The 25,901-nt window shown below is 38.0% G+C and overlaps 1 protein-coding gene across 3 annotated transcripts in view; it reads left to right on the forward strand.

Annotated features, from left to right (window-relative positions):
• Window positions 1-16,025, forward strand: part of SEC23A (SEC23 homolog A, COPII component) — a 28,649-nt gene extending 12,624 nt beyond the window's left edge. For all 3 annotated transcript variants that reach the window (XM_075753948.1, XM_075753945.1, XM_075753947.1), the window contains exons 11-20: window positions 876-956; window positions 2,629-2,718; window positions 4,015-4,121; window positions 5,126-5,279; window positions 5,938-6,015; window positions 7,015-7,176; window positions 8,625-8,711; window positions 10,153-10,308; window positions 10,922-10,987; window positions 14,564-16,025. In XM_075753948.1, the coding sequence (XP_075610063.1) occupies window positions 876-956; window positions 2,629-2,718; window positions 4,015-4,121; window positions 5,126-5,279; window positions 5,938-6,015; window positions 7,015-7,176; window positions 8,625-8,711; window positions 10,153-10,308; window positions 10,922-10,987; window positions 14,564-14,653 (1,071 nt within the window). In that variant the 3' untranslated portion in view covers window positions 14,654-16,025. The remainder of the gene's footprint in view (window positions 1-875; window positions 957-2,628; window positions 2,719-4,014; window positions 4,122-5,125; window positions 5,280-5,937; window positions 6,016-7,014; window positions 7,177-8,624; window positions 8,712-10,152; window positions 10,309-10,921; window positions 10,988-14,563) is intronic.
• The last annotated feature ends 9,876 nt before the right edge of the window (window positions 16,026-25,901 follow it).

Raw genomic sequence — 25,901 nt, forward strand, 5'->3', positions numbered from 1 at the left:
ACTCAGAATGCCATGTGTGTATATTTTGGTATCAGTAGTGAGCGTTTCTCGGTTTTAGGTCCAGAACAGCTTTTCTTTCATTTTCCATCCTCAACAGAATCCACTCTGGCACTTTAACAGTGTTTATTTTCATGTCCACTCTTGTGAGAAGCTTAAAGCTGAATGTGCTGTAGGTTCAGGTACTGTCTTCCATAATGTTTCTTGCAAAATATTACAATCCTGCCTTGTAGAAGAATATGAGGCAATTTTCTTGTTTGGTAAAATTCCGTTTAAGATTTTACTACTAGGACAAATAATTGAACCCTCTTTTTTTAATGTACGTGTTCTTGTGAATTTTGTTGGAAGATCCTGGAAAATGCAAAAAGGGAGCCCCAGTTCTAGAGGGATGTTCAAATCACTTCAAACAGGAAAATGACATTGGAAGAATGTAAATAACTAGATTTTGCTTTAAGCTAAATATGTTTAGAAGATACAGTATAAATGCATTGTGGGGTACGTACAGGCTTATCTTACCAGTCAGTTTTAATCTCATCTTGTGAATATTTTAATTACTTTGCTAGAAAGTAGACATTACCCAGTATAGTTTCTAGCCTCTCAGGTTTATAAATAACAGCAGCTTTCCTTCCATGTTTTAATTTATGTTCATGCTGTTGCTCCAGATGTACTAAATGTTACAGCAAACATACGTAATTAAGTGTAGAAAGTGAGCATGTGAAAAGTTTCTCTGAATGTATCAAGCATTATTATACGTATAACCTTTCCTAAAGGTATCAAGAGTCTAATATGTATTGAGGTTTTAATTAATTAATGATAAAATAAGACTGAATTATTCTTAGTGTGGCATATTGATGTATGTTTTTCTTCTAAATGTGAAGACTTCAAGAGAAGTAAAGATTTCTGGAGCGATTGGACCCTGTGTCTCTCTCAACTCTAAAGGACCTTGTGTCTCAGAAAACGTAAGTAAACTTTGCTGAAAATGAAGGTAGTATCCTACTTTGGAAAAACAGGATTTAGGATTTCTGGAGTTGAGGAGAGGCTGAAACTTTTCCATAAATGGAACAAATAGTGTTCACTTTTTACCAATTTTAAATTAAATACGTGCAAAGGCTGTTTTTTATGTAAGTTCCTGTTTACTGCTAGATTAGATGCAAGTTGTATTAGACCTTCCAGATCCCTTGTTACTTGTTCAAGTTTGTCCACTGAGTGGTTGCTTTCAAATTACTACAGAGAAGTTACATGCTGGCATAGCAGAAACCAAGTAGAGAGTGAGTTAGTGTGCTTTATTGTTAAAATCAGAGCTATGTCCTTTTATCTAAAGAGAACCATAAAAATACTTTGTTTAGAAAGACTGAGAGAACAGGAGGGCACAAGACCATAGAAACATCCCCTTTATTTTGACCCTGTCTTCCCATTTGTGTAGCTGTTTCACCAAGTGCACAATTAATTGATTAGAATATCCAACTATTACAGGCTCCTGAAGTAATTCCTTTAAATTTGCATCAAACTTAAATCATCACTTATTTTCTTATCAGATAATGTTATTACAGCTTAATTTTGCATTTGATTACTAATCAAAAACAATTCCTGCAAGTAACCAAAATGTCTTGCTTTTGTTCCTAACAGTCTGCATAATAGAGCAGATTTAATCAAGCATTTTTCATGCCTAAATTTTCCTTTAATTTATGATTGCATCTTTGTGAACTACAAATCTCAATATAATGGGCATTTTTTTTTTCTTAGTGGTTTGGTACAGATTTTCTTATTTCATCAACTGAAGGACTGCATATAAAAGTTAAAATACCCCAAACCAATTAAATTTACATCTCCTTATTTAAGCTACATATCTATATCATCAGAGGTAATAGAAAACTTAATTGTGAATTCATGTCTGTTGCCTTGCAATTATGTCATCATTAATTTCTATTCCAAAACCCTTTTTGTTGAAATTATCTGAATTAAAATTGTTGAGGTAAGACATATGAATAAAATGTAGATGGCATGCAGCTTGTTTAGAGTGGTAACTGGGCAATTACTCTAGCAATAATGCTTTTAACAGTGAACCCAAGCACAGTTTAATTTTCCTTGAATGTTTTGTTTGGTTTCACTGAGGCCATTATGGATGACTGATTATTTTAATTGGTTTCTCTGGGTATTTTTGTTGTTTGGATTACAAAAAGGAATTGTCACTTCAAATACATGCAGTCTATGTGCAGTTACCTTGTTAGTTACTAGAGACTATGTAACTGCATACTGTGTAAGCTGTCTATGTGAAGTTTTACTGGTGTGCCTTATAAGAGTCATTCCACTTACATGTGCTTCTTACCTCTTCTCTTGGGACTGTTTAAGCAAAGTCTAGTACTTTTTCCTGTTTCTGACTTGCTTTTTCCATTTTTCTAATGCCATCTCCTTGTCTTTCCAATGTTTTGATCTTTTGCAACTGTCTGTTTATTATTCCTGGATCCAATACCGCAGTTGTTATACAAGAGTGTCTGAGAACCTGACAGAGTAAGCAAGGAGAAAACTTGTGACAGAGTAGTTGTAAACAGTTACTAATAAGGGCCAGATGTCGTACTTCACAAACAAGGTAATACTTCTGGGTTTTAAAAGTATTGTAAAATCTTTTTACAGGAGATTGGAACAGGAGGTACTTGTCAGTGGAAGATTTGTGGACTTAATCCTACTACAACACTTGCACTGTACTTTGAGGTGGTCAACCAGGTAATAAATATTTGTCGAGTGGTGTACTAAGCACAGTAATTTTATTTTATGTGACTACTGAAGCCTATATTTTTGTGTGGTTCCCTCAAGCACAGTAGCAGGGATACAAACGATGTTGCCATTTTGTGTTGTCAAAGTTTAGAGATGATCACTAACAGCTTAATGATGAGCTAATCTTCTTGAATATGATAATGAGAACCAAAGAGCTGTACAAATTTTAGATAGAGTTCATAATCTAAGTCCAATTTTTCTTTTCAGAGTGTTACTTATTAAAATGTATTTCAGTTGCAATATATGAAAATACTGTAATCCATATATTTAGAAGTACATTTCAGTATTTCTCTGATGTTTTAGTTACAAAGTAGTTACTCCATAATGTTATGTTTTAATTTATGCTTCAGTTGCTCAGTATTTGCAAGTAAACACTGGCTTCATTGAAATGTGCCAGGGATGTATAGCCTGGTTTCCCTTCTCCCTGAGGGGGTAGTAGGAAAGAGAATAAAAACATGACAAGCAAATGTGCTACTTCCTTCTAATACTTTCCCTTCTTCCAAATATTTGAAGCTCAGGAAACTATGTGAGCTGACTATAGTTTCTGTATATTTAGTATGCTGTATTGCATTACTGTATAACCTAGACAAAGGTTTGAAAACTTGAACTTGCCTTAGCCATTTTTCAATTTACATTTTGCATATTTGTTTTGGTCTCATTTTATTAGTAGCTCTAAAACTGGTCTGGTCATGGTGTGTAATAGTTGATTTCAGCTCTGCTTCTCTTTGGGAGTTACTGACCTTGTTGGCAGTGCATAAACCTGCATTTCTACTGACCAGAGTTCTGAAATTTCAGTTTACACCTGAATTTCAATCTTTACGTTTCAATGGCACTTTCTGGGATTCATTAATCAACATTTTAGAGTAGTATCAGTTTTGTTGCCCTGTGATTCTCGTGAATCACGTGATGTTCAAATAGAATCTAGTGAAATCAGCAGTTGTAACACAGCCCCTTTGAAAGTATTGTCTCTGTAAGGGTACGTGGAAGGAGAGACCATTGGTTGATTAAGGGTATCTGGTGGAGCAGCAACTGCTCCTAACATCCCTTAACCGTCTCCCAAGTTTATTAGCCATGTTTACTAAAGGTCCTCAACATAATAAAAGCACCAGACAATGCATTTATATAACTTGAGCTGCCTATTTCAAAGAATTTTATCATTTTCTAGTAATTTATTGTTACATTTTTGTAAAATACTGTAAAATCTTGAGATTCCCCTCCATTTAATTTTTTTCCTCCTGTACTTAGCACAATGCTCCCATTCCTCAAGGAGGACGTGGTGCAATCCAGTTTGTCACTCAGTACCAGCATTCCAGCGGACAGAGACGTATCAGAGTGACCACAGTTGCCAGAAAGTATGTTTTACTTGTGATGAATCATTTTTGAAAAAGCAGGAGATATATTTGCCTTTTAATCTGTAGGTTTTTAACCAGTCTATTTTTCTGGGATATGGCACCACCAGTGCCACAGGTGGTGAAGCCATGATCATACCTTTGAGACAGTCGCCTTTCTTGTTTTGTGGGCTGTTTCTTCTCTGAGTGGTTGCAGTGGTGGTATAATGATGTAATGGGAGTGCTCTGAAGTAACGCAAGTGATTTTAGATGAAGAGGAAGCTTTGAGTGAAATTCTGTGGCCTAAACTGAGGAGATGGTTGGACTTAAGGAATGGCAAAAATCACTTCACAACTTGACTTGAGTGCTAGCTGCAGTTCAGGGGGTTGTAAATACCTGTTCTTTCATGTGTAACCTTTACCTGCAGCTTCCTTGAATCAATTTACTTCACAGTTTTAGAAAGCAACGTTTAATATTGTGCAGGTGTTTTTCAATGTCCAGTGACATTTCCTTTAAGCTGAAGGAGATTATTGATTGGTTAATTCTATGGAAAATTCAGTTTATCAAAAAAAGCATTGCCCTTACTGTTGATATGAATCTTATTAACTTACATTAATTGCCAAGATTTTACTAATATAAAAGTACAGATTAATAGTTCACCTTGTAAATTGAAAAGAACAAGCAGGGTGCACAAGAAAACTGCTAGTGTGGGAATGTTTGATTAGCTTCACGGACAGCGCCTTTTGTAACTTTTCATATTAATATTTTTTAAAATATAATAACTTTTATAAGTGTCATTATATTTTTTTTTTCACTGGTTGCATGGCATCTGTCCAAATAAAGGACATTTCTAATTAAAGAATGGTTAACTGAGAACTGCTCGTTACACCCAGTAGACTTTTGAAGCTCCGGCAAGAGCTTGTTAAGCTGCTGACACTGCTTTCTTTGCCTTAATTTTGAAAGGCTATTTTGAGGTTGGACATCTTTCCTTTCACTGTGATGCAAGTACTTGTGTTTTTCTTTTGCAGCTGGGCAGATGCACAGACACAGATTCAAAACATCGCTGCATCTTTTGACCAGGAAGCTGCTGCAATTCTCATGGCTAGGCTGGCAGTGTATAGGGCGGAGACGGAAGAAGGGCCTGATGTGCTTAGGTGGCTGGACAGACAACTTATACGACTGGTAAAAAGGAATATATTAAAAGAGTTGGATTGGTTTTCTTTTAAAAATAAAACAAACAAAAGAACTGAATGCTTCATTTCCATAAGTGGGTATGGAGAATTAACTAAGAGTTTCTATTTTAAATGGAAAAAAGAGCAGATATGTTTTTAGTTCATTTATTAATGTTTCCTCAGTCCTCAGCAGTTGGTAACTGCCAGCAATTGAGAGAAATTCTAGCAGATTAGCAGAAATCAAAGCTTTTTCTATTTTTTGCTGCCTATAATGATATTGTAGATTAAATATTTTTAGCAAAAAAAAAAAATCTAGAAAGCCCTATGGAATTTCTTTATTTTCAAAAGTTCAATTTTTTTTTCTTTCTTACTTGTAAGTAAATAGTTATTAATAATTTATTTTTAAACATGTTCTCCAGGACTGTTTAAACATCTAACTCTGCTTAGCGATTTTTAGAGGAAAAAAACCAAAAAGTGATTAAAACCTGATATGCAAGGAAATCACTGCTTGTTAAGAACTTAAGTCAGTGATTTTGCTAGGTTTCTGTTTGCTTACAAAGTTGTAAGCACATGGAGTCAGGTGTCTACTAAAACCAAACAAACTTACAGTAATGGCATGACCAAGCAAGTATGTTTCTTAATTTAGATACATTTTTCTTTTATTCCAGTGTCAGAAATTTGGAGAATATCACAAGGATGATCCAAGCTCTTTCAGATTTTCAGAAACCTTTTCACTGTACCCACAGGTGAGTAGAAGGAAGGTGTGTCTATAAGGGATAAAGAGAAAATGCTTAGTGAAGGAAGAGACACTGTAGCCCAGTAAAATAAGGCTTTACAGTGGATACCAGAATGAGAAGACCTCCTGCTCCCAGCTACTGTCTGGCATGTGACATTAGGCAAATCACTTCTGTTGTGTGCGCTGCTGTGTCCCCTTTTCCCCTCTGTCCCCACAGCTAAACTTCCTCTAACTGTGTGTGCTTTTTGTTTCTTCTATAATGGAATCGTCATCTTACCTGAGTTTGTAATTCAAGTAACAACACTCACTTTAAGGGCTGTTTTAATGAAGAAATTCAGAAGACATGAGAAAAGATACGATTTTGCTTTGTTGTTTCTTTCCTATATGATTTATAATACTGACCTGAAAAGAAACACTTCACTGGTGAAGTGAATTTGAGCTTGACTATATTAAACTTTGAATAGTTTGTGTGCTAATAATCCATTCTGATAGCTCCTGATATCTTGCTTTTGGACTCTTCATAGACTTCCATGGTATTTCTGTGGAGTTTTCTACCAATCTGTCTCAAGGTGTTAAGTGTTGTGGAGAGATTAATTCAGCATGTGGAGAGATTGATTCAGCAAGGAAAAGATTTGATTTTTCCATTTTATTAAGGAAGTTCAACTTTGCTGTGGTTAATGTTATGTGTATCACATAGCAAGATACTAAATATCACATAGCATCACTTTTAATCACTGTTTATCATTTAGTAGTGGAGAAGAAGAAATATTAAACTTTTCTCTAATTCAAAGCTCCTTTGTAGATTTATCAGTTCTGATCTCCCTGTCTTACTCTCATGAGAGTATACAAAAACTGGCAAAGGTGCATATACAAGTTAAAAATGTTAGAGGACTTGAAATTCAGTTTTGTTGGGGCATTGGTCTCATGTAGTTTATGGAAAACATTTTTCTCTTTGTACAACTCTCCTTTTTACCTGTGAAAGTTCAAGCAAATGGTTTTTGTTTTGCAGTTTATGTTTCACTTGAGAAGATCTCCTTTCTTACAAGTTTTTAATAACAGTCCAGATGAGAGCTCATACTATCGTCATCATTTTATGCGTCAAGATCTAACTCAGTCACTTATCATGGTTCAGCCGATTCTTTATGCCTACTCTTTCAATGGACCTCCAGAGGTATCACTATATATAACATAATAGTAGGTTAAAAGGTGCTGTTTTGAGAGAGAGTATGGTTGTCCTCACTGTTACATGTTATAGAATGTGTTGTTTTAAAATTTATTGCATGAGAAAGACCATACTATGAACGAGGCATATCTCAGAATTCTGATGTAGCATAGTCTTGAGAATAAAAGTCAGTTTGTGAAGAGATGATGTTTTAAACTAAGGAATGGTAATTTTTGTTTGTTACTTTTTGAGAGCTATAGGAATTTTGCTTTTGGTTTTGTGGTGCCAGAATGTAAACATCAACAAAAATGTTTTATTTTTATCAGAATGTACTTTTTCTGTAGAGTTTGAAAGAAAAGTTGGGGTTTTTTTCTGAAATGTACAAAATTCCCTCTATCTTAATGCCCTCATCCAAAGCTTCTAATTTTGGTGGGGTTACCATTATGTGTAGATTTGGCACAGAACCTTCCAGCTGACTTTATCATGCCATGTTCTGTATAGACCTAAAATAAAAAGGTGATCGTCCAAGAAGCTTGTGAAAGAAGTGTAAGATAGGAGATGACATAGTAGGCAAGGATCTTGGCAGGTTGGAATTCTAACTTTTGTTAGGATTTTTTCTTTTTTAAGAGTATGTCATGGGGATTAAAAAAAGACTTTTAAAAGTGGAGTTTCAATTAAAGTAATGAGGTGGTTTGTGCAGAGCTATCTACAGGTGTAAGATGGTTCTCCCATGTACGAATAGCAATTAGTCACGTGGGTGATGCAAAGGAGAAGTGTGATCAAGCGGGAGTTGACACCTCAGTGTAGAATGAGTAAATCTTTTTTTGGATTCTTGGAATACTTAATATTTCTGGTATCCCTAATAAGATTGATCCCATTAAATCATATGGTACTGATTAATTTAAATCATATAGTGCTAATAATTCACCTTTTTAAGGGCAATAACACTATAAAACTTTAAATATTACATTAGATTTCATAAATAATGAGTATTTACTGTATAGAGTATTGGTGGATATATATGTACAGTAATAATAGCTGTAAGGACAGGACTAAAAAAAATCCCAACCAACCAAACAACCCCCAACCCCCAACTCTTCTACTTGAATAACTACTGAATCTTTATGCATTGAAATATCATTCAAGTTAATGGCATTGTATTGGTAAATATGGAGGTACTTGCAAGACTAGAACACTGCATAATAATGAAAGAGGTTTCAGCTCTTCAATACAATTTTTATTACTTTCATGAAGTTACATATTCAGAATCAGGCTGGATAACTTTTGAATGAGATTGTGTGGGTTGCAGATGTGTAACATGAAAAGCAAATATGGAGCTTTAGTAAGTGATTGAAAAAGTTTGTAAGATTCAGTGACTGATTCAAAAAGCTGGTACTGCCATCTGATTGCTCAATTCTGCGTCAGTTGGTAATTCTGTATTTATTTTTAAATTGTAGCCTGTTCTTCTGGATAGCAGCAGCATTTTACCAGATCGCATTCTCCTTATGGACACCTTTTTCCAGATTCTTATTTATCACGGAGAGGTAAGATTTGTCATTTCTTACATAAACATTCTTTTCCTGAAGAGTGCTACATTGTGAAAGTCAAGCCCCAGTTCTAAAGCATTCCAGTGCTCAACCTCCTGTCTGTGTGGCTGATATCAGACTCCTAATTCATGTTTGTAGTTTGGTAACTGAACATGCCTGACATCACTTGACATTTTAGTGCTGCTTGTTATGATGGGTTTAAGATGAATTAGCTTCAATATGCTGATTACTTTTTTTAGATCAATATTTTTCCAACTTTTAAGAGTGTTATTCTGCACACTCCCCCCTGTTTTCACTCATTCATTTTAGACGTCTAAATTAGTTCTTCAAGGATAGGGAGTCAGAACACCAAGTTTTATAGTCACCCTTCAACTGCACTGTCCTGGAGGAATGAAACTGCTCCTGACAGTTGAGTAGATAGACATTCACTAGTAATGTAAATATCAGTGATTGTGACTTACTGGTGCTCTGCTGCCCTGGAGGAATTTTACTGCTTTTCTACTGTAAATGGTTCCCAGCTGAAAGTTTGAGAAATACTGTTCAGTATCACGTCCTCATAGCTGCGCTGTTTAAAATAGTTACTAAACTTTAACACTTCTTAAGTAGAAAAATGTTCCCTGTAATTTTGTAAGATGCTGTTGGGAAGCAGCAGGGGCAGGCAGCTGCCAGAGGGAAGGAGAATGGGGAGGTCAGCATGATTGCAAGGCAGACAAAGGCCTCATCAGTGAGGACCTGGCCCCACACTACCTGAGCAAGGCAAGCAGAGCAGTTTGTGGGCAGTAGCCAGGATCAGCCACCAGTCCAGGTCATCACACAAGTGGATGGGGATGAGGCAGATCCCAGTTCCAGCCGGGTAGTCAAGTCCCCGGGTGGGGTCCGGATGAGTGGGGTGCGTGGCCAAGCATGGGCACGGCTGCAGTGGAGCTCAGGCAGGAGCCAGGAATGAGAGCCTCGGCTTAGAACAGCTGCCAAGCAAAGGAGGGGGGAGCCCCTGCTGAGGGTCCCTCCAGGTCTTTCCTAACAACAGCCTGTATCAGTGAGCTGACCTTGAGCAGCCAACTTCACTCCTATAAGGTGGGGAGGCTGCACTACGTGCCCTGAAAGATAAATATCAGTGTAAATATTTATTTCTTATGTGTCATAGACATGTACATTTAAGAACTGTAAATAGTATCCTTGACCTCATGAACTAAATGTTTAGCATACAAAGGATGGCAAAAAAGGAAATACAGAAGGTCTACAAATTGTTTAAAAAATAAAAATCTAGTAGCATGTTACTTGCACATCTTGGCTTGTAAAAATTAACTTGCATATAGGGCAGAAAGGGGTGAATGATAGAAAAGAGGCCAGCAATGGCACATTCTCCTCTGAAAAGCCCAGTGTATCCTCTAAGAAAGATTGGTGAATCAGTTCTAAATTTTCTTCCCCCTGTCCCCAGACCATAGCTCAGTGGCGTAAATCAGGTTACCAAGATATGCCGGAGTATGAAAACTTTCATCACTTGCTACAAGCTCCAATAGATGATGCCCAGGAAATTCTGCATTCCAGATTTCCAATGCCCAGATACATTGATACAGAGCATGGTGGAAGCCAGGTATGGTAAAATATGTATTATATAATCTAGGAAGTGATGTGTTAGTAATGTCATGAGATTTTTTTTTGGTAGTAAACATGTATTTCTGTGCTATGTAAATACGTAAATTGCAAGCGAAGATTTTGAATTTTAAAGCTTTTACAGAGCCAGGTATTTAATAGTAGCTTTTTGCCTAATGTGTGAATCCTGTTATTTATTAATATTTTTACCATACTGACTTGGACTCTTGGATTCCTTGTGTGAGGTGTGTAAGACAAAAAAGATAGTACTTGTCAGAGTCTTTGGACCAATGCTAGAAGTATTCTTTGTGTTGTGGTGGTTGTTTTTTTTAAACTTAATATTTTATTGATACTCACATTTGCTTTGCTAGGGCTTAGAAAAAGGCAAAAGCTTACTTTCTGCTGCATTGAAAAGTTGTTAGCAGTTCTGCATTACAGCTATAGAATCCAGGGAGTGCCTTTGTTTATAGAGCTCTTCTAAATAGTTTTCTGTGCACGGTTTTATCTCCACATAATAGAAATGGTATATTTCGTGCACATGTAATTTTTTCTGAGTACAGGAAACTTCTATTTGAGAAGATTAATTTGTTGCCTGTGTTTTTTGTTTTTTAAAGGCTCGTTTCCTGCTGTCAAAAGTAAATCCCTCTCAGACTCATAACAATATGTATGCATGGGGACAGGTAAGTGTGAATCCGCTGATAAAGCTTGTATGTATGATTTTATGTTCTTTTTCGCTATTTCAGAAATTAAGTGATATATTGTGTACATACAAGTAATAATGCCAAGTTTTGAAACTGTAAAAGAATGCAGTTTTGGCCTGATGCTACCAAAATGGCAAAAGTTAAGAAAAATGGATTTCATTTCTTCAGACAAAAATGAGCTGGTTTGCTTTTTTAAGCTTCTGTTATGCTACTTTCATGTCCAGTCATCTTTCTTAGACAGATACCATTAAAGTTCTTGGAATCAGAGCACTTACCACACATAAAGACTATGGGACCTTTTTGCAATAGGGAAAATAAATTTTGTAGTTAGTTATAAGCAAGAACTGAAATGTACACCAGTACTAGTGTACTGATGTCTTCCAGAATTTTTGTGGCCCAGGTGAATGAGAATCGGTTTCTCAAATCTTGCCTTTAGGAAGAAAGTTACATAAGAGTTCAAAAGTTAAACTTTCTGGAGCAGCTTGTATTCTTGAACATTGCATCCCTATTCCGTGTTTTCCTTCCACATTCAGCTTTTATAGTGGGAAGAGAAACACTGCTGGGTGGGTGAATGCTAGTGCGGTTTCATTTTCTCATGAAAATGTAATGGCATCAGACAGATAGTTGAAGCTACATGTTAACTGTACTTTTAGAGTACTTTGCTAAAAGACATATTCATACATCATGAGTGAGAGCGCTCTGTAGGAATTTTATGGCAGTGATAGTTTTATCAGGGTATGTTTTCATAGGGATGTTTTGGTTTTAATGAAACTTCTGGCAGGGAAGAGCACTGAGATCCAGAGTGAAAATACTTGAAAACTTTCTACTGAGTCGGGGACAGCGTGATTTGAACCCAGCTCTCTTGCCTCCAAAGTCCAACAATCTGTTAGTGTCTCTCTTCTTCATGTTTCCTCCACAACATAGAAGCAAATCCTGTAGTTTGAGAAGTCTTGTTTTTATCTAAACATTACCAGGAAATTTTTGAAGTTTTGTTGTTTGCTACAGTACAGGATAACTGTTTGCTGCTCATTTAATTAGTGAGCAAACAAAAAAGTATTCCAAATGTAAATGTAAATACAAAACAATTCTTGAACTGATCTGTAAGAAAATGGCTCATACTGGACAAGTGAGACTCATTGGTACGTCTTAGAAAAGACAGCTTTCCTTTTTAATGTTGAAAATAATTCAGTTCTAGGGTAACATAAGAAATGGTGTGCTAATCTAATCTCCCCAGTGACATTGCAGCGTGTGCGCTCAACATAATATCCTCCTGTGATTGCAGGGTTTTTTGTGAACAGAGTTGAACCAAGTACAAATTATGAAATGAGAAATGTAACTGTTGGGAGAAAATTTTAAACTGAATTGGTTTTGCTCTTGTTTTTCTCATGAGCTTCCTGGATTGTTTCATGTAATTTTATTTTGTGCATAACTGAAAGTCTACAGAAAAATTTGTTAGTCCTGAAGAGGGCACCCACACACCACTGAGACCATGTTTCAGGAGGTGACGAATTGACTAGTTTGGTTTTTAATATTGTAAGTAAAGTTTTTTTTTTTTTAAACTTTAGCAGGTAGGTGCCTTATATAGTATATAAAACATTTTCAGAAAATAGCGGGAAACTTTTCTTACAGCTCTTTTACGTAGGTTAGTCTTTGAAGATGCAGGTGAAATTTTCAGATTATATTAGATATGACATTTATTTGAGAATGCCTTTATTTTCAGCTCTTTGGGTTTTTTAAAATTTTTTTTTTTTGTCTTGGTAACTATGGGGAATTTGCAATTTGAAACAAATGAAGAGGTCAGTGGCAAAAGTCTTATCAAATGCCCAGCTAGCTGTCACCAAATCACTGTGAATTAAATTTAAATTCTCCTTGTATGCCTTAGATCAAAATTTTGAATGAACAGAAAACAAAATTTAAGGTGGTCTGTGAAAAATCAAAGCTAATTCTCATGTACTTTTCAGACTTGTAAACTGTGACCTTGCTAGTTTTCACTTTATTTCCCTGCAGATAAAATACTTTGCTACCTTACTTACTAGCATGAAGAGTTCCCAGTCTTCAGAGTAAAGCTACTGCTGCTGGTGGTAGCAGTGGTGGCAGCAGCTGCCTGTGTGCGCGTGTTGGATGAGGTGTTCAGCTTCAGGAATAGAGCCTGTACATTGGTTTTAATTACCCTAGATTACCACTAGCAGTCATCATGAGGGATCTCTTTTCTTAGGGGTCTGTCAGCTCCTTTGGTGGTTATTGTAGTAGAGGATGATATACTGTCCTTCCACGCGTAAGACGCAAGGTGGCAAATCGTATCCTGCCTCGGAATTAAACTACGTGTAATTCCATTGTGGCCTCTTAAATAAGAGAGCTCAGGCTTAGCATTTGGCAGGCTTGTAAGTAGAGCAATCATTCATTCTCATCTTGCTACCGTGAGCTGATAATTTAGTGGGCCTTCCCTGAGAGTGGCTGCGTATTGTGTCAAGTGTGTTGAGTGATCTAAGAACTCTTACTGCTCCGTGGTTTGTCCCTTGATCATTAACCAAGAACTGTTTTGGGCCAGTTCTCAAAAAGGGGCACTGTTTCTAAGCATCCTCGTTAACACTTTCTTGTCTGTGTTTTGGAAGATTTTGTAAGATCCCAGCTCTGTTTTTGTTTGGAAACATGGGTGCTTCCTACCTTTGAAAAGGTTGAATTGTTGAGATTTATAGGAATTCTTCTTACATCTGGAATGGAAGTAATGGCACATTGGTTTCAAAGGATTTAAGAGAGTTACTATGTAACATTTGCAGAGTTACCAACTGCTGTTTTATTTAGACTTTTAAATTTGTTTAAAAATGGTAATTAAAAGATGACAATTTTGAACTTCTTGGCTTTCTGCAAATTATATCTGAGGTCAGAAAGTAAATTGCAAAAATCCACCCCAAAGGTTTTTTGTTTTTTTTAATATTTTGTGATCTGATTTTGCAGTGGTGTGACCTTCAGATGTTGGTTTTGGTGTTGAGCTATAGGAGGGAATTGGCCCAGCTTTCCTTCAGAAGGCTAGTTGACCTTCACTCGGAGTCAAATCAGACACTCAGTGGATTTGTTTCCTCCTTTTGCTGTTTTGATAAGTCTGAGCTTCACTGACAGATACTGGTTTGTTAGTTGTGCCACTTGTGTGTTTCTGTTTTTCTCACCTTTGTCTGCTCCCCTGAGGTAGGAATGATACAGGAATTGTGGCATGGAAGTTTTATTTACTTTTAAAAAAATTTTTAAGTTAGTGTTTGGCAGCTGTCAAAAACTCTGAGTTTTGTATGGTTGATGTAAATATCTTCCTGTACTGCAGCTCATTGCTGTATGCATTAATATGGAAGACAGTGTGGTTTATGCCTGAATTTATGTAAACATATGAAAATTTATGTAAATGTACACTCTGCTGGTTTTTTGTCAGAGGATTTCAGCAACGATATGCTTCTAAGGTCTTTCTAAATTTATAAAGTGTTTATTTAATGGCTCGTATTGTGCCTTAAAATGCTTTTTCTTCACAGTGAGTATAATCAATTCTCCTTGTTTCCTTTTATTTTGTAGGAGTCTGGAGCACCCATTCTTACTGATGATGTCAGCTTGCAAGTATTTATGGATCATCTGAAGAAACTTGCTGTCTCTAGTGCTGCGTGAGACTCTGCAGTGCCTTAAAGGCACAGATAAGCTGTAGCCGTATTTCAGCTTTTTCTCCTTTACCCTTTTCCATGTCTCTCTTGACAGAACGCTCTGATATGCACAAGCTGCCTGAATAGATGTAAAGCAGTGTTGTTTTCAAAGAAAAGCTTTTGTTATCAGCAAATGTTTTAATGTGAACTGCAGTTTGTAAAAATGACAGGTAGTAGATTAAGTTATAATTAGAGGAAAAAGAACAGTCATTTTGATTACTGTGATACTATAAGTACTTTGAGATCATTTATAAAAACTTTGAGGTGTGATTTCAGTTTCCGTTTTAAATGCTTGAGGGTGATTCTACTCTGCACTACAAAGGTATGTTGAACAATAAAGGAAATCTTTGGTGATGTCGGGCTTTCCAGACTGCCATATGACTACTTTTGCTTACTCAATATGAGCACGGAGTGAACAAAGAAGCAACAAAAAGCATATAAAATAGTATTACCTCAGCCTTTTGACTTAGGCTGCTGAAGTTTTCTTTCCTGCAGAGAGATTATTGTTCATGTATTGTTCATTTTAGGAGTATTTAATTTCAAATATTTCTTCCCACTTACCCTACTCGATGCTTTGGGAGCAGAGTTTTTCTTTATTTCTGCATAAAGAATTTGAACTGAAAAAGTAAAAAAATCTGTTATTGCACAAAATTGAAATCCACATGTTGTGTTTTTGACAAGAGTTATCTATTATCAAACACAGTAGCAGATGAATATGCTCAAAAGTTAACACTTTTAGCTTGAGCCAGGAAGAAATCCTACACTACCAAAATGAACTGACTAGGAGTACAGCCTTGATTTTTGTCGTGGCGAGTACACTTTAAAAAAAAAAAAAATTAACCTTTTTTATTATTGCCTTATAATGTTATTACACTAATGCATGACACTGCTAATCTGCTTTTTGTTTCTGCATCCTTTTTGGTATGAATTCAACAGGCTATAGTTCTTGTTGAAACAGTATTATATAGAATATAATGTAATTAATTTGATATTTAGTTCACACTTGATTTTTTTTGGGGGGTGGATAAATTAGTAGGCTTTCCCATTTACTTGTTGAAGTTTACACATAAAACAGATGTTTACATAGGTAATGCGATATTTTGACAAGTAAAGATGTGAAATGTGGTAGTGAGTAAGAAAAATTGTGCCAAGTCTAAAGGAAGAGGGAAAGTTTTGACATAGGAAATGCAATCATATACTGATGTGATAAGCATGAGGGTTTTTTCTGTTTTCTGTAAATTCTCAAAAACTTGATTAAATGAATTGCTCTCCATTTCTTTGATCTGAATGAGATGAGCTCCTTTTGCCTCAACACAAATAAAATAGATGGTTTTCTCTCACTTTTTGTATTTATTGTGCTGGTTTCTGTTGGTGCTTGAAATGAAATGTGGAAATAAAGGTAGTAATGATAAAATTTAGAGTAACTTCACCACTTTTGTTCATGTAATAATTGGCATAAAACTTGTTCAACTTCCAGAGATACTAAACTGTTCACACTAGTGGCAGTTTAGGAGATAAAAATTCAGTAGCCCTCGTGACTTTGTTTTGGTTTAGCTAATGAACAGCTTAAAGTTTTCTCGTAACACTAAATATGTCCAATTTATTTGGCAGTTAAATACCTTCTGAATAATAAATCAGTTCATCACCACGTCATGATAATGGATAGGGGTTTTTTGTGCTTTCCTCCCTACCCTTTAAGCAGCTTTCACCCTGCAATAGGTTTTTTTAATCTCTTGGCAGCATTTGCTTTTTTTGCAACTTCAAGTATTTAACATTGTGACAGACTTTTTGAAAATCCAAATGTGTGATGTATTACCTTTTATCCTCCTCCTTAGTCACCTCTTCCAAAGACTTTATGTGGTCAGTGAGACAGGATTTTCCTTTATAGGAAGCCTGCTGACTCTTTCCCAAAAGCCCATGTCTGGGAAGTTAAAGACTGAAAATTATCCGTGAGCAGTCAGACGTAGGGAAACAAGCAGCTGGGTGCCACTTTCTCTGCATTGTTAGGCAGGCTGTGAGTTTTAGAACAGTATGAAATCTGCTCTCGATATCAGCTTCCTCACTGGACACACATGTGCCTGAAGCATTGCCATCTGGTAAGTACATTTGTCTCGGAGAGCAACATAGGTGAATCTGAAGTTAATGTTTTGCCAGGGTCATGAAATCAGGTGGAGGCTCATAGCAATCTAACAGCTGTTCATGTTCTTAGATATTCTTGTTGCTGGCGTTTGGGCACGGTATAGAAAAGCCCATTGTGATTGACAGTCCTTGCATAGTGCCTGGTCTATAAGGTGCTTATTTCTAGCCTGCTGCTTTTTTTTCCGGACAGATATTCAGGCTGTATGTACTATACACGCAGCTGAATTTTTCTTCCCTTTTCATTGCCTTAGGTCCTGTACTTACAGTCCATTTGTCATGTCCACATGCCATCCATGTGTTTAGATCAGCCCACAGCACAAAGCTCTGACTGCTAGCATATTAAAGATAAGGTAAAAGTTTGCTGGACCTTGTAAGCCTGAGAACTGCCCTTCATTCAGGAAAAGAAGTGGTGTTTAAGCTCTATTTTGGAATGAGCCATTTAGAGCAACAGAAGCCATCATCCAAAATATGGACGATGAGTCCATGTTTATATCTATAAAACCCTCAATGCTCTTAAGTGTTTCTGATTGAACCTCAAACCAGACTCCTTGCCATCCACACAGAGATGTAAGGAACATACCCTGACAGTGCTCTGCCCTGTTGGTGGTGACAGCGAGCTTCTGCCCTTTGGTGTCTTGCTGAGCGTGAGCTGCTGTGGCAAATGCCCTGGCTTGGCCTCTCCTCTCCCCTCACTTCACAGGTCCAGGACTGGCGCAGCTGGTTTCCAAAGAACCTTTGGAAATACTTTACAATAACTGAATCCATGTTACATTACAGCTTCAGGATCTCCTTTTTTGGAGAGTTGAGGACTTTTTTTTTTTTTTTTTTTCTTTTTTAGCTACTCTGTTTATTTCATCTTTTCTGTTTCTTTAATACCAACTGTCAATAATTTACTTTCCTCTTGCTTGGGAAAAGGGAGTGGATTGTTAACTTTAGGCTGTCATCTCCTGCTAGGATGGGATAACTTAGAAGGTACCAGGTTTAGACACAGATTAACAAGCTCAACTAAATGTTGAAGTTAAATTGTTAGGCATGTGAATTTGCCTAGAAATACAAGTACTGTCAACTTCCTAGAACCTCATAGCTCGGTCTGTGAGACTGTGACATGGATGAGTGCTCCTATGGCTGCCTCCAACACACAATGGTGTGTTTGGAAAATGGCGTTTCCCAATATTCCCTCTTTTCCTCAGTTAAAAATAATAGTTGATGAGCAGATGACCAGGAGCCTATCCTGTTCTTCTACCAAATCTGAGGCAAACTGTATTATCCTGTCAGATTGTGAAGCGCAATAGAATTGAGCTCAGTTTAGCTTTTGGCATTTTGGGTTCATACAAAAGTTAAATGTTACATGAAAGCCAACAAGCCTGAACAGAACAGATGGAAAAATTAATGAAGCTGTTGCTCTGCTCTGAATTTAATGTAAAATCTTGTTTAAAATAGCAGATTGTGCCTAATAGTGTAGGCTTTTGTCCGAAGAAAGGACTGCGATGCTAAAAGATAAATCAATGTCCATAAACTGATTTTTGGCAAAAATGAAGCAAAATAATCACTGCATCCTTTAATCATGGAGGTTGTCCCCATCACCTGCAGATTGTCAGTCTTCCTCTTCCATGACCACCTGGAGGTATCCCACTGTGTGGTGCACTTGCCAGGAAGTGGGTAAGAGTTTGCTTGGAAGCCGATATGTGCAGAACGAGTGATAGGCTGTCCTTTGCCTTTCTCAGGGACAAATACATGGGTTGGGTCACAGTCTACACTCAGCTTCATGCATTGGAACTGTGCACAGTCAGGGGATGCTCTCTGCCTAGGGAACGGCCAAACCCCAATACACATTATTAGAAAAAGAGCCTGTGTCTCCCAAAGCCCCGGCCTGGCAATTTTCTCCTCTTTTTCCCTAATACTAGGAACAGATAGCCACTCCAAGGGATTAGCCACTTTCAAAGCATGCATGTAAATGATGCTATCAGGGTAACTTGGAACCATAATGGTTGTTGAAGTGGGGTCACAATAACGTGGGGATGGCCTCTGAGGTCTCTGAACAGGCACTTCCTTATGCCAGTGACTCACGGGCCACAGTTCGTAGTCTACAGATAGCATGTGGAACTGTATTGCTTTTATAGGGTTATTATTAATTTTATTATTAATAAAAGTTTAGCAAGGGAGCATAGCCATGTGTGAAAAATTGAAGCTAAGTGGAGACCCAGAAAAGTTTAGGTGACATTAGATTGGTATGAGGTAGCCAATGTAGTTAGAAAGTACGGAAGAAGAGGAGATTATATTTCTGGGATTCAACCGTGAGCTCCTTTTCAGCTGGTACATCTCTCACTGTTTTCTGGAGCAGCACAGACACGTTTGAGCCTTGGCTCTGAATTGATGTGAACCTTTTAAGATCCTATCCTGTATGACCTGGAGAGAGTGCTACAATGGGAGAGGGATTTTTTTTCCCCTTTTTTCCCCTGCTAGATATGTCAGCATTATAGGATGGCTTGAATTACTAATTGAAACATGGACAGTTCAAACTGAGCTATCCTAATCTGCAGACATGTCACACCTGGCTAATGAAGTAGAGTTACAAGTGGTTTGTAGCACTGCTGATCTTTATTCATCCTGGAGCAAGTGTATTTTTGTTAGCACTGCTTTTTAGAAGGACTTGTATTGAATTTTTCCAGAAAACTCACAGGAAGTTTATAGGTGGGCAAAATACTCCTTGCTGCATTTTTATGGTGTGCCATGAAACAGCTAAGAGAGCAGTGAACCATCCTCAGATCTCATTACCACAATGGCTGTGGGCATGGCAGCCCAGCTGCTGAGCCCCCTCCTCTTTGTCCGAGAGCAGATGTGAACATCAGGCTGCAGGGAGAGGCACTAACTCGCAGCCAAAGGGCTGAGCTGGGACTATTAGTTGCTGAGGAGCTCGTGGTTTTAAGCAATGCTGCCAGTCTAGTTAGGATCAAAATGTGACCCTCCCATACAAGTTGCTGTAATATATCCTCCCACTCTAGGTATTTAAACGCTGCACTGAGGCGAAAAATAGCCCAGATGGATCTAGCACTGTGGCGTGAGCAGTGCTACAGCATGAAAGGATTTAACTTCTCCTTTCAGACTTGCTCCCACTTCCCTGCAGGAGGAGGAGGTAAAGGGAGATTACACCCTATAAATGATGGCACCGAACCAAACAATGGAACTGTACTCCATTTTTGTCCCTGTAAAAGCAGAAAATGAGAGAGCTAACTTGTTACAGAACTTAACGGAATGTATATTTTGTCCATTAGAAAATGAGGATTTTATCACAGACTCTTTGAAGTTAAAACTGTTTGCAGAAGATACGGTGTTTTTTCACTGGAGTAAAGACAGGTCTGGAAAGAGAGATTGCCATCAGAGCTAATCCCCCACAACTGTACCTGTGTAACGGAGACTTTGGAGACGGGTCTACTTTGTGCCGTTTCCTCTGTGAATGAGCTGTCAGCCACAAAAGATACTTTAACATCTATTGCAGAACTAATACTTTTCTCACAAAAATGCAAGATGAAATTTGCACCGTGTCACGGGAGGAAAAGCAGCAGAGATCAAAAGTATCTGACGATGTCTGGGGTTCTCTGCAATAGCAAAGAATTTTAAGTGAAATGCCGATGTGACAGGACGAGGTTGGCCACATGAAATGCAGTACCTTGGTAGTCCCTGCCAATCTAATCAGAGCAGAAAAATCCTTGCCAGCTTCCAAACGGGAAGCTAACTTAACCCCAAATACCAGCGAGACACCCTGGAGCTTTCATTTGATTACAAGCAGCAGTGTGGCATCCTAGAGCAAGCGATGGTTAGCGGCTGTTTCCAAGGAAGGCAGAAATGCCCCAGAAGCAAAGCTGTGCAATGGATGGGTGGAGGAGCAGCTACTGCGACCTTTGCAGAACAGGTTATCCAGTATGTTCGTGGCAAACAGATCTTCACTCCATTCTATTTTCTGACATTTGGCCCATCAAAGGTAAATCGAGCCAAGTATGCTGTGATTGCTATTTTTATAATTTGGCTGACTAAAATGAAAAAGATGGTTGTGCTGAAATTTAGCACAGAAATGTTCTGCTGTTACTTCCTTTCCTTTGGGAACGGCTGAAATTGCTTTGCTGTGTACTTACCAGATGTGTTAGTCACACGTTGACAGGATGCTTTTGAGCGCAGATGCACGAACTGATAGCTGCACCTTCCAGACTGAAGTGGTTGTTTAAATGACTTAATAACCTAATAACCTCTTTCTGGTTAAAGGATATGAATTAATTTTCCTTAAGAAAGCAAGAATAAGGCCCCGATAGATAACTCTAGGAAATGAGACAGATTTGGTAATTGCATGTGGTCTACCAAGACTGCAGGATGGAGAGTCCCATTACTGTATATGTTACTTTTCACAGAATGGCTGAAGTTGGCAGGGACCTCTGGAGCTCATCTTGTCCAACCCCCCTGTTCAAGGAAGGCCACCTCGACCTGGTTGCCTGGGACCTTGTCTAGATGGCTTTTTTTGACTTAAAAAGGAGTTGAAAATTTACAGATTTAAAAACAGGTCCCTGCACAGGCTACTTGTTATCCAGCAGAATTGTAGCCCAAAAGGAAATAGTCCCATAAGCTGCAGGAGATGGATGGAGAGCTCTCTGCTCCCCGTGTCAGTCTCCGGCTTATTGGCACTGTGCCAATTGGCACAGAGCGTATTTTCTGACAGATGATTTTAACTGAAAAGATAACATGTGGGCAGAGCACTTTCAAAGGCTACATCCGTCTTAATCAGTAGACTGAATGCAGATTAAACAAAAAATTAAATTCTTCCCTGTGCATAAGTATCTGAAATCCATGAAGTGACAGATCTTCATAGTAGGACAGTTGCATCTGAATGAAAAATATCCTTAGTCCTAGTTAAGTAATGTGTATAAGTAAGTCTGGATTTATTTTTATTTTTTTATTTTTGTAATGTATGACATAATGCCACTGTAAGCAGAGCTTGAAATAACTTGGAATTAAGCTGAACAGAATACATAGGACATCTGTTTTAGTCAGATTTCTGCAACGTGTTAATCTTAGACATAACTGTCTTATTTGCTAATATAAACATATATTAAAAATATTTATTGTTTGAAATACTGCATTGCACATTGCAATTGACAGTTCCCATGTCCTTACAAGAAGCAAAGAATATTTTTACGGCTTCTGCCTCCAATACCACAAAGAAATGGAATAATTCGCTTATGCAAATTTGATTCCGAGGGAATAAGTGGTTACTTTGCTGCGTGTGCATCAAACGTGTGCTAATCCCCTGCAGAATCACAGCTTTGGTTAGAGGAAGATGTTATCTTCTGAGACGAGTATCAGTACTCAATGTTAACAGATAAACCCTGCCACACTTTGGCTGCAATTCCATGTTTTTGTAGGATTGCAGGAGCAGGCCAGCTGCAGAGAAAATAGTAATAGGGATTCGCAGTGTCCCAGCCAGTGGGAGTATTGTAATTGCTGGCATTACCTTTGGCAAACCTCGAGAGGGCAGTAAATGCATGAGGCTGCCGGCCTGATTCTGGTTCCAATTATGCTACTTACTGGTGTCATCAAGTGTCTTTGATTATTCCTCTTTTACAGCCGTATAAGTGTGGGCCAAATCAGTGTAGAATTCGAGTTAAATTCACCTTCACTTAGAAAAACACAGCGATATTTTCTTTCTTTCTTTTTCAGTTTAAATTCTTATGATAAAAATGACAACTCTCGAAAGTAAACAACCTGTCATAAGCATTTTTGATGTTTTAAGAAATAATCTAGAAAGAAGAGCTACAAAGAACTGATTTAAAATATTTTAATGGAATAAGCTGAAACTCCTCTAAGTGTAAAAAGCATCTTCTTTTAAAAAGGTGAACTTGTAAGATAAAATGTGCACAAACACATTCAGCAGAGGCAATTTAGCAGAATGATCATCTTTTGATCAACATCTTCTAAAAAGAATACAAAATAAACAGAAACTAAATACACAGGTACTGATTTATATGCTTTTTTTTTTTTTTAATCTGTAAAAAGGGAAAAGCTAGGTGTGATTGACTAAAGGAAATGAGATGTGTTGTAGCTGTGTGGCTGGACAAAGACTCACCCAAAACATTCTCCCAGCTGGAACTAATGTAAGAAGACAATTATCTTGGAGGTGTAAAATGTCCAGAAGAAAATGTGTTAAGTTGGGACTTTTAATGTTGAATGAACCCTTCTGATAACACCAGGTTCATTTACTAATTGGGAAAAAAACCTCCATGGAATATACAAGGAATTATTTATTCAGAGAACAAGAGGATCATCGCACCTAATCACTGTCCTAGGCGTTGCACAAATGAGTTAAGCAGCTCTGCAGAATACTCAGCTGGGAGCTCTCCCATGACACGAAATGGCTAAAACAGGCAAACCTGAGCGAGGAGATCCAAATTGTCAGCGGGATCTGAGGAAAGAAAAGCAAATGATCTTGGAAGGCTGGAGCAGCTGCAGGTGTCTTTGCAGCTGCGGAGAGGTACTTGTGACTTGTAGGCATTGCAGGAGAGGTTTTTACAATGGTAAAACTGATGGCTTTGATGTGTGGAGTCACTGAGGGCTGTACATCATATTCACTGCTCCTGCCATGTCCACATAGCAAGCCACTTCATTAGAGAAAGCAATCAGATTGTTCAGGGCTGATCTGCCCTTTGTAAATCCACACTTTTCCTCACTGCCTTCTTGTTCTTCATTTGTTTGGAAATGGATCCATGGAAAAGGAGACGTGCTGCATGGTCTTTCTAGGGACTGAGTTGAAGCTGGCTAGCATTTAGTTCCTCAGATCTTCCTCTGCACCCTTCTTAAAGGCAACAGTAATATTTAGGCCCTTTCCATGGATCTCTCTGGGTTATCATATATTCTGAGGATGATGAGGCTTCACAATCACATCACCCAGCTTTTTCACCATCCTTCCATGGGTCCCATCTGTCCCTGTAGACATGTATACACCCAGTTGCTCTAAATAGTCTTTAACTCTCCTACATTTGTGTTTCCTCCTTTCTCAAACTGTCCAGGTGTGTATAGAGTTCTGGGAACTTTTTGAAGACTGAGGCAAAAAAATCATTGAGTAGTTCAGCCTTCACTATATTATCTGCCACCAGGTTGTCCCGCCCATTCAACAACAGCTTTACATTTCCTTTGAACCTCAGTTTGGTACTAGCATGCTTACAGAATTCTTTTTCTTCTACCCTTTATGCCCCTCAGCAGCTTGAGCTCCAACTGGGCTCAGTCTTTCCTGATACCAGCCCTAATTGCCTAAGCAATGCTTTTATACTCTTGCTTTGTTGCCTGTCCTTGTTTCTACTTCTTGTATATTTTCTTTTTTTGCATTTTTATTCATTAACAGCTCCTTGTTTTGCCAGTTGGGCCTTCTGCTGAAATTTCTGGTTGTATACAAAATCAGCTCAGCATTTAATTAAAATTAGAGGGTATTTTGTTAGTACCTCTATCTTTTTATTATTTTTAGACTAAGTTCTGCCATTAGCCTACTTGTAGATCTTGTCACCCAGTTTTTATGACAATCCTGCCCTTCAGGAACCGCTTTAAATCTGAATGATTCTCCTCTGTTTCTTCTTTCAGAAATTTGGAGTTTTGCCTTAACGCAATGCAGATGTAGTTAAGGCGACATTCACTTGTAACCTTTGCAAGAAGCAAACGTAGCTCAGATCCAGCTGACCTATCTTCATTCAGATCACTAATGCATACTTGTAGTACTTCTAAGTCTGTAATATCATACACCATGGAGTGTGTTTATTGTACATGCATATTGCATAAGGGCATGCTTTTTGGTGGACTCAGCTTTTGATAAAACAGTGCTTTTCTCTTTGAACACAATACTCGAGGTACACTAATTGGGAAAAGGTAGTCTGTGTTCCACAAATCTCAGAGCGCCTATTGTCAGCTTGGAATGCTCAGGTCACAAGAACTTCATTTTGATAGGAGGTTTTATGTATGTGAGGACTTTAGACACCTTGTGAAGTTCTTCTCATGTCAAACAGAGTTGAAGATTTTTTTTTTGGGGGGGGAAAGGAGGCATTGAAGGTCAGCATGTTGAGTAGTGCGAAGGTAAGACTCGTTCCGTACCGTAAGAATAATGGAGAGAGTGGGCTCAGCAGTGAAAAAGAGATGTGGTTTGGACTGAAGGAAAAATCGATATGAACAAGGTGATAGTGCTAACTTGTGATCACTAAATGAATTTTCAGATTGATTACTAGTAGTAAGAATATGTTGACTCTGTTCTGGGGTGACAGGAAATAGATTGGAAAGTTGCCTGTTTGTTTGTTTTTTAAGGGATCAGTCAAAACAGAGAAAATGATGTAATAAAAAACCCCCAACAAACCAAACCCAAGCAATCGAAAAATACCTTCTACTACAGCATCATCCAGTCGTGACTTTGGTGAGGACAGGATTTGATTTCACTTCCCAAGCAGCTATTGCATGCAAAGGTTAGGCAGCAGAAGCTGCTGCAGCCGTGAAGCAGCAGGTCTCACCGTGCAATTGAATTAGCTGATTTCATGAACTGCGGCTGCAGCTGTAGAGGCAAGCTTGACTTAAAGCGTGAAACATCTGTTAGAGGGAGTGAGCTGTGAACAACCAACAGAGCTATGGGAACAGGCAGGAAGACAGTTGCTTTGTATAATACCTAATTTCTGTTTATTGTATTGCATCAAGAGCTCAGTTGTTTATATGTCATTGTTGCCTAGTAAAGCAACATTTGCCAGAGAAGGCAAGCCTTCTGTAAGCTTATGGTGAATGGAAATTTCAAGACAATTGCAAGAATTTTTCTGCATCAAGTAAGGGCAACTTTAGCAAGACAACTGGAGATTTTGTGTGCTTTTAATAATAAAAAAAAAAGGATTGTGAATTTTAGAAACTCTGCCATTTGCTACGGGCCTGCCTGCTAGCTCAAGCAGGCAGTGGAGCCATCCGAGGGTTTTGTTCCCCAGCACCCGGCTGTGGTCACTGCAAACACCTTGCGTGGTCACAGCTGCTGTGTTTGGTCTCCCACCTCAGGCCTTTGTGCACCAACATCCTTGTGTGCC

Source organism: Balearica regulorum, chromosome 5, assembly GCF_011004875.1.
Source record: "Balearica regulorum gibbericeps isolate bBalReg1 chromosome 5, bBalReg1.pri, whole genome shotgun sequence".
Lineage (NCBI taxonomy): Eukaryota > Metazoa > Chordata > Aves > Gruiformes > Gruidae > Balearica > Balearica regulorum.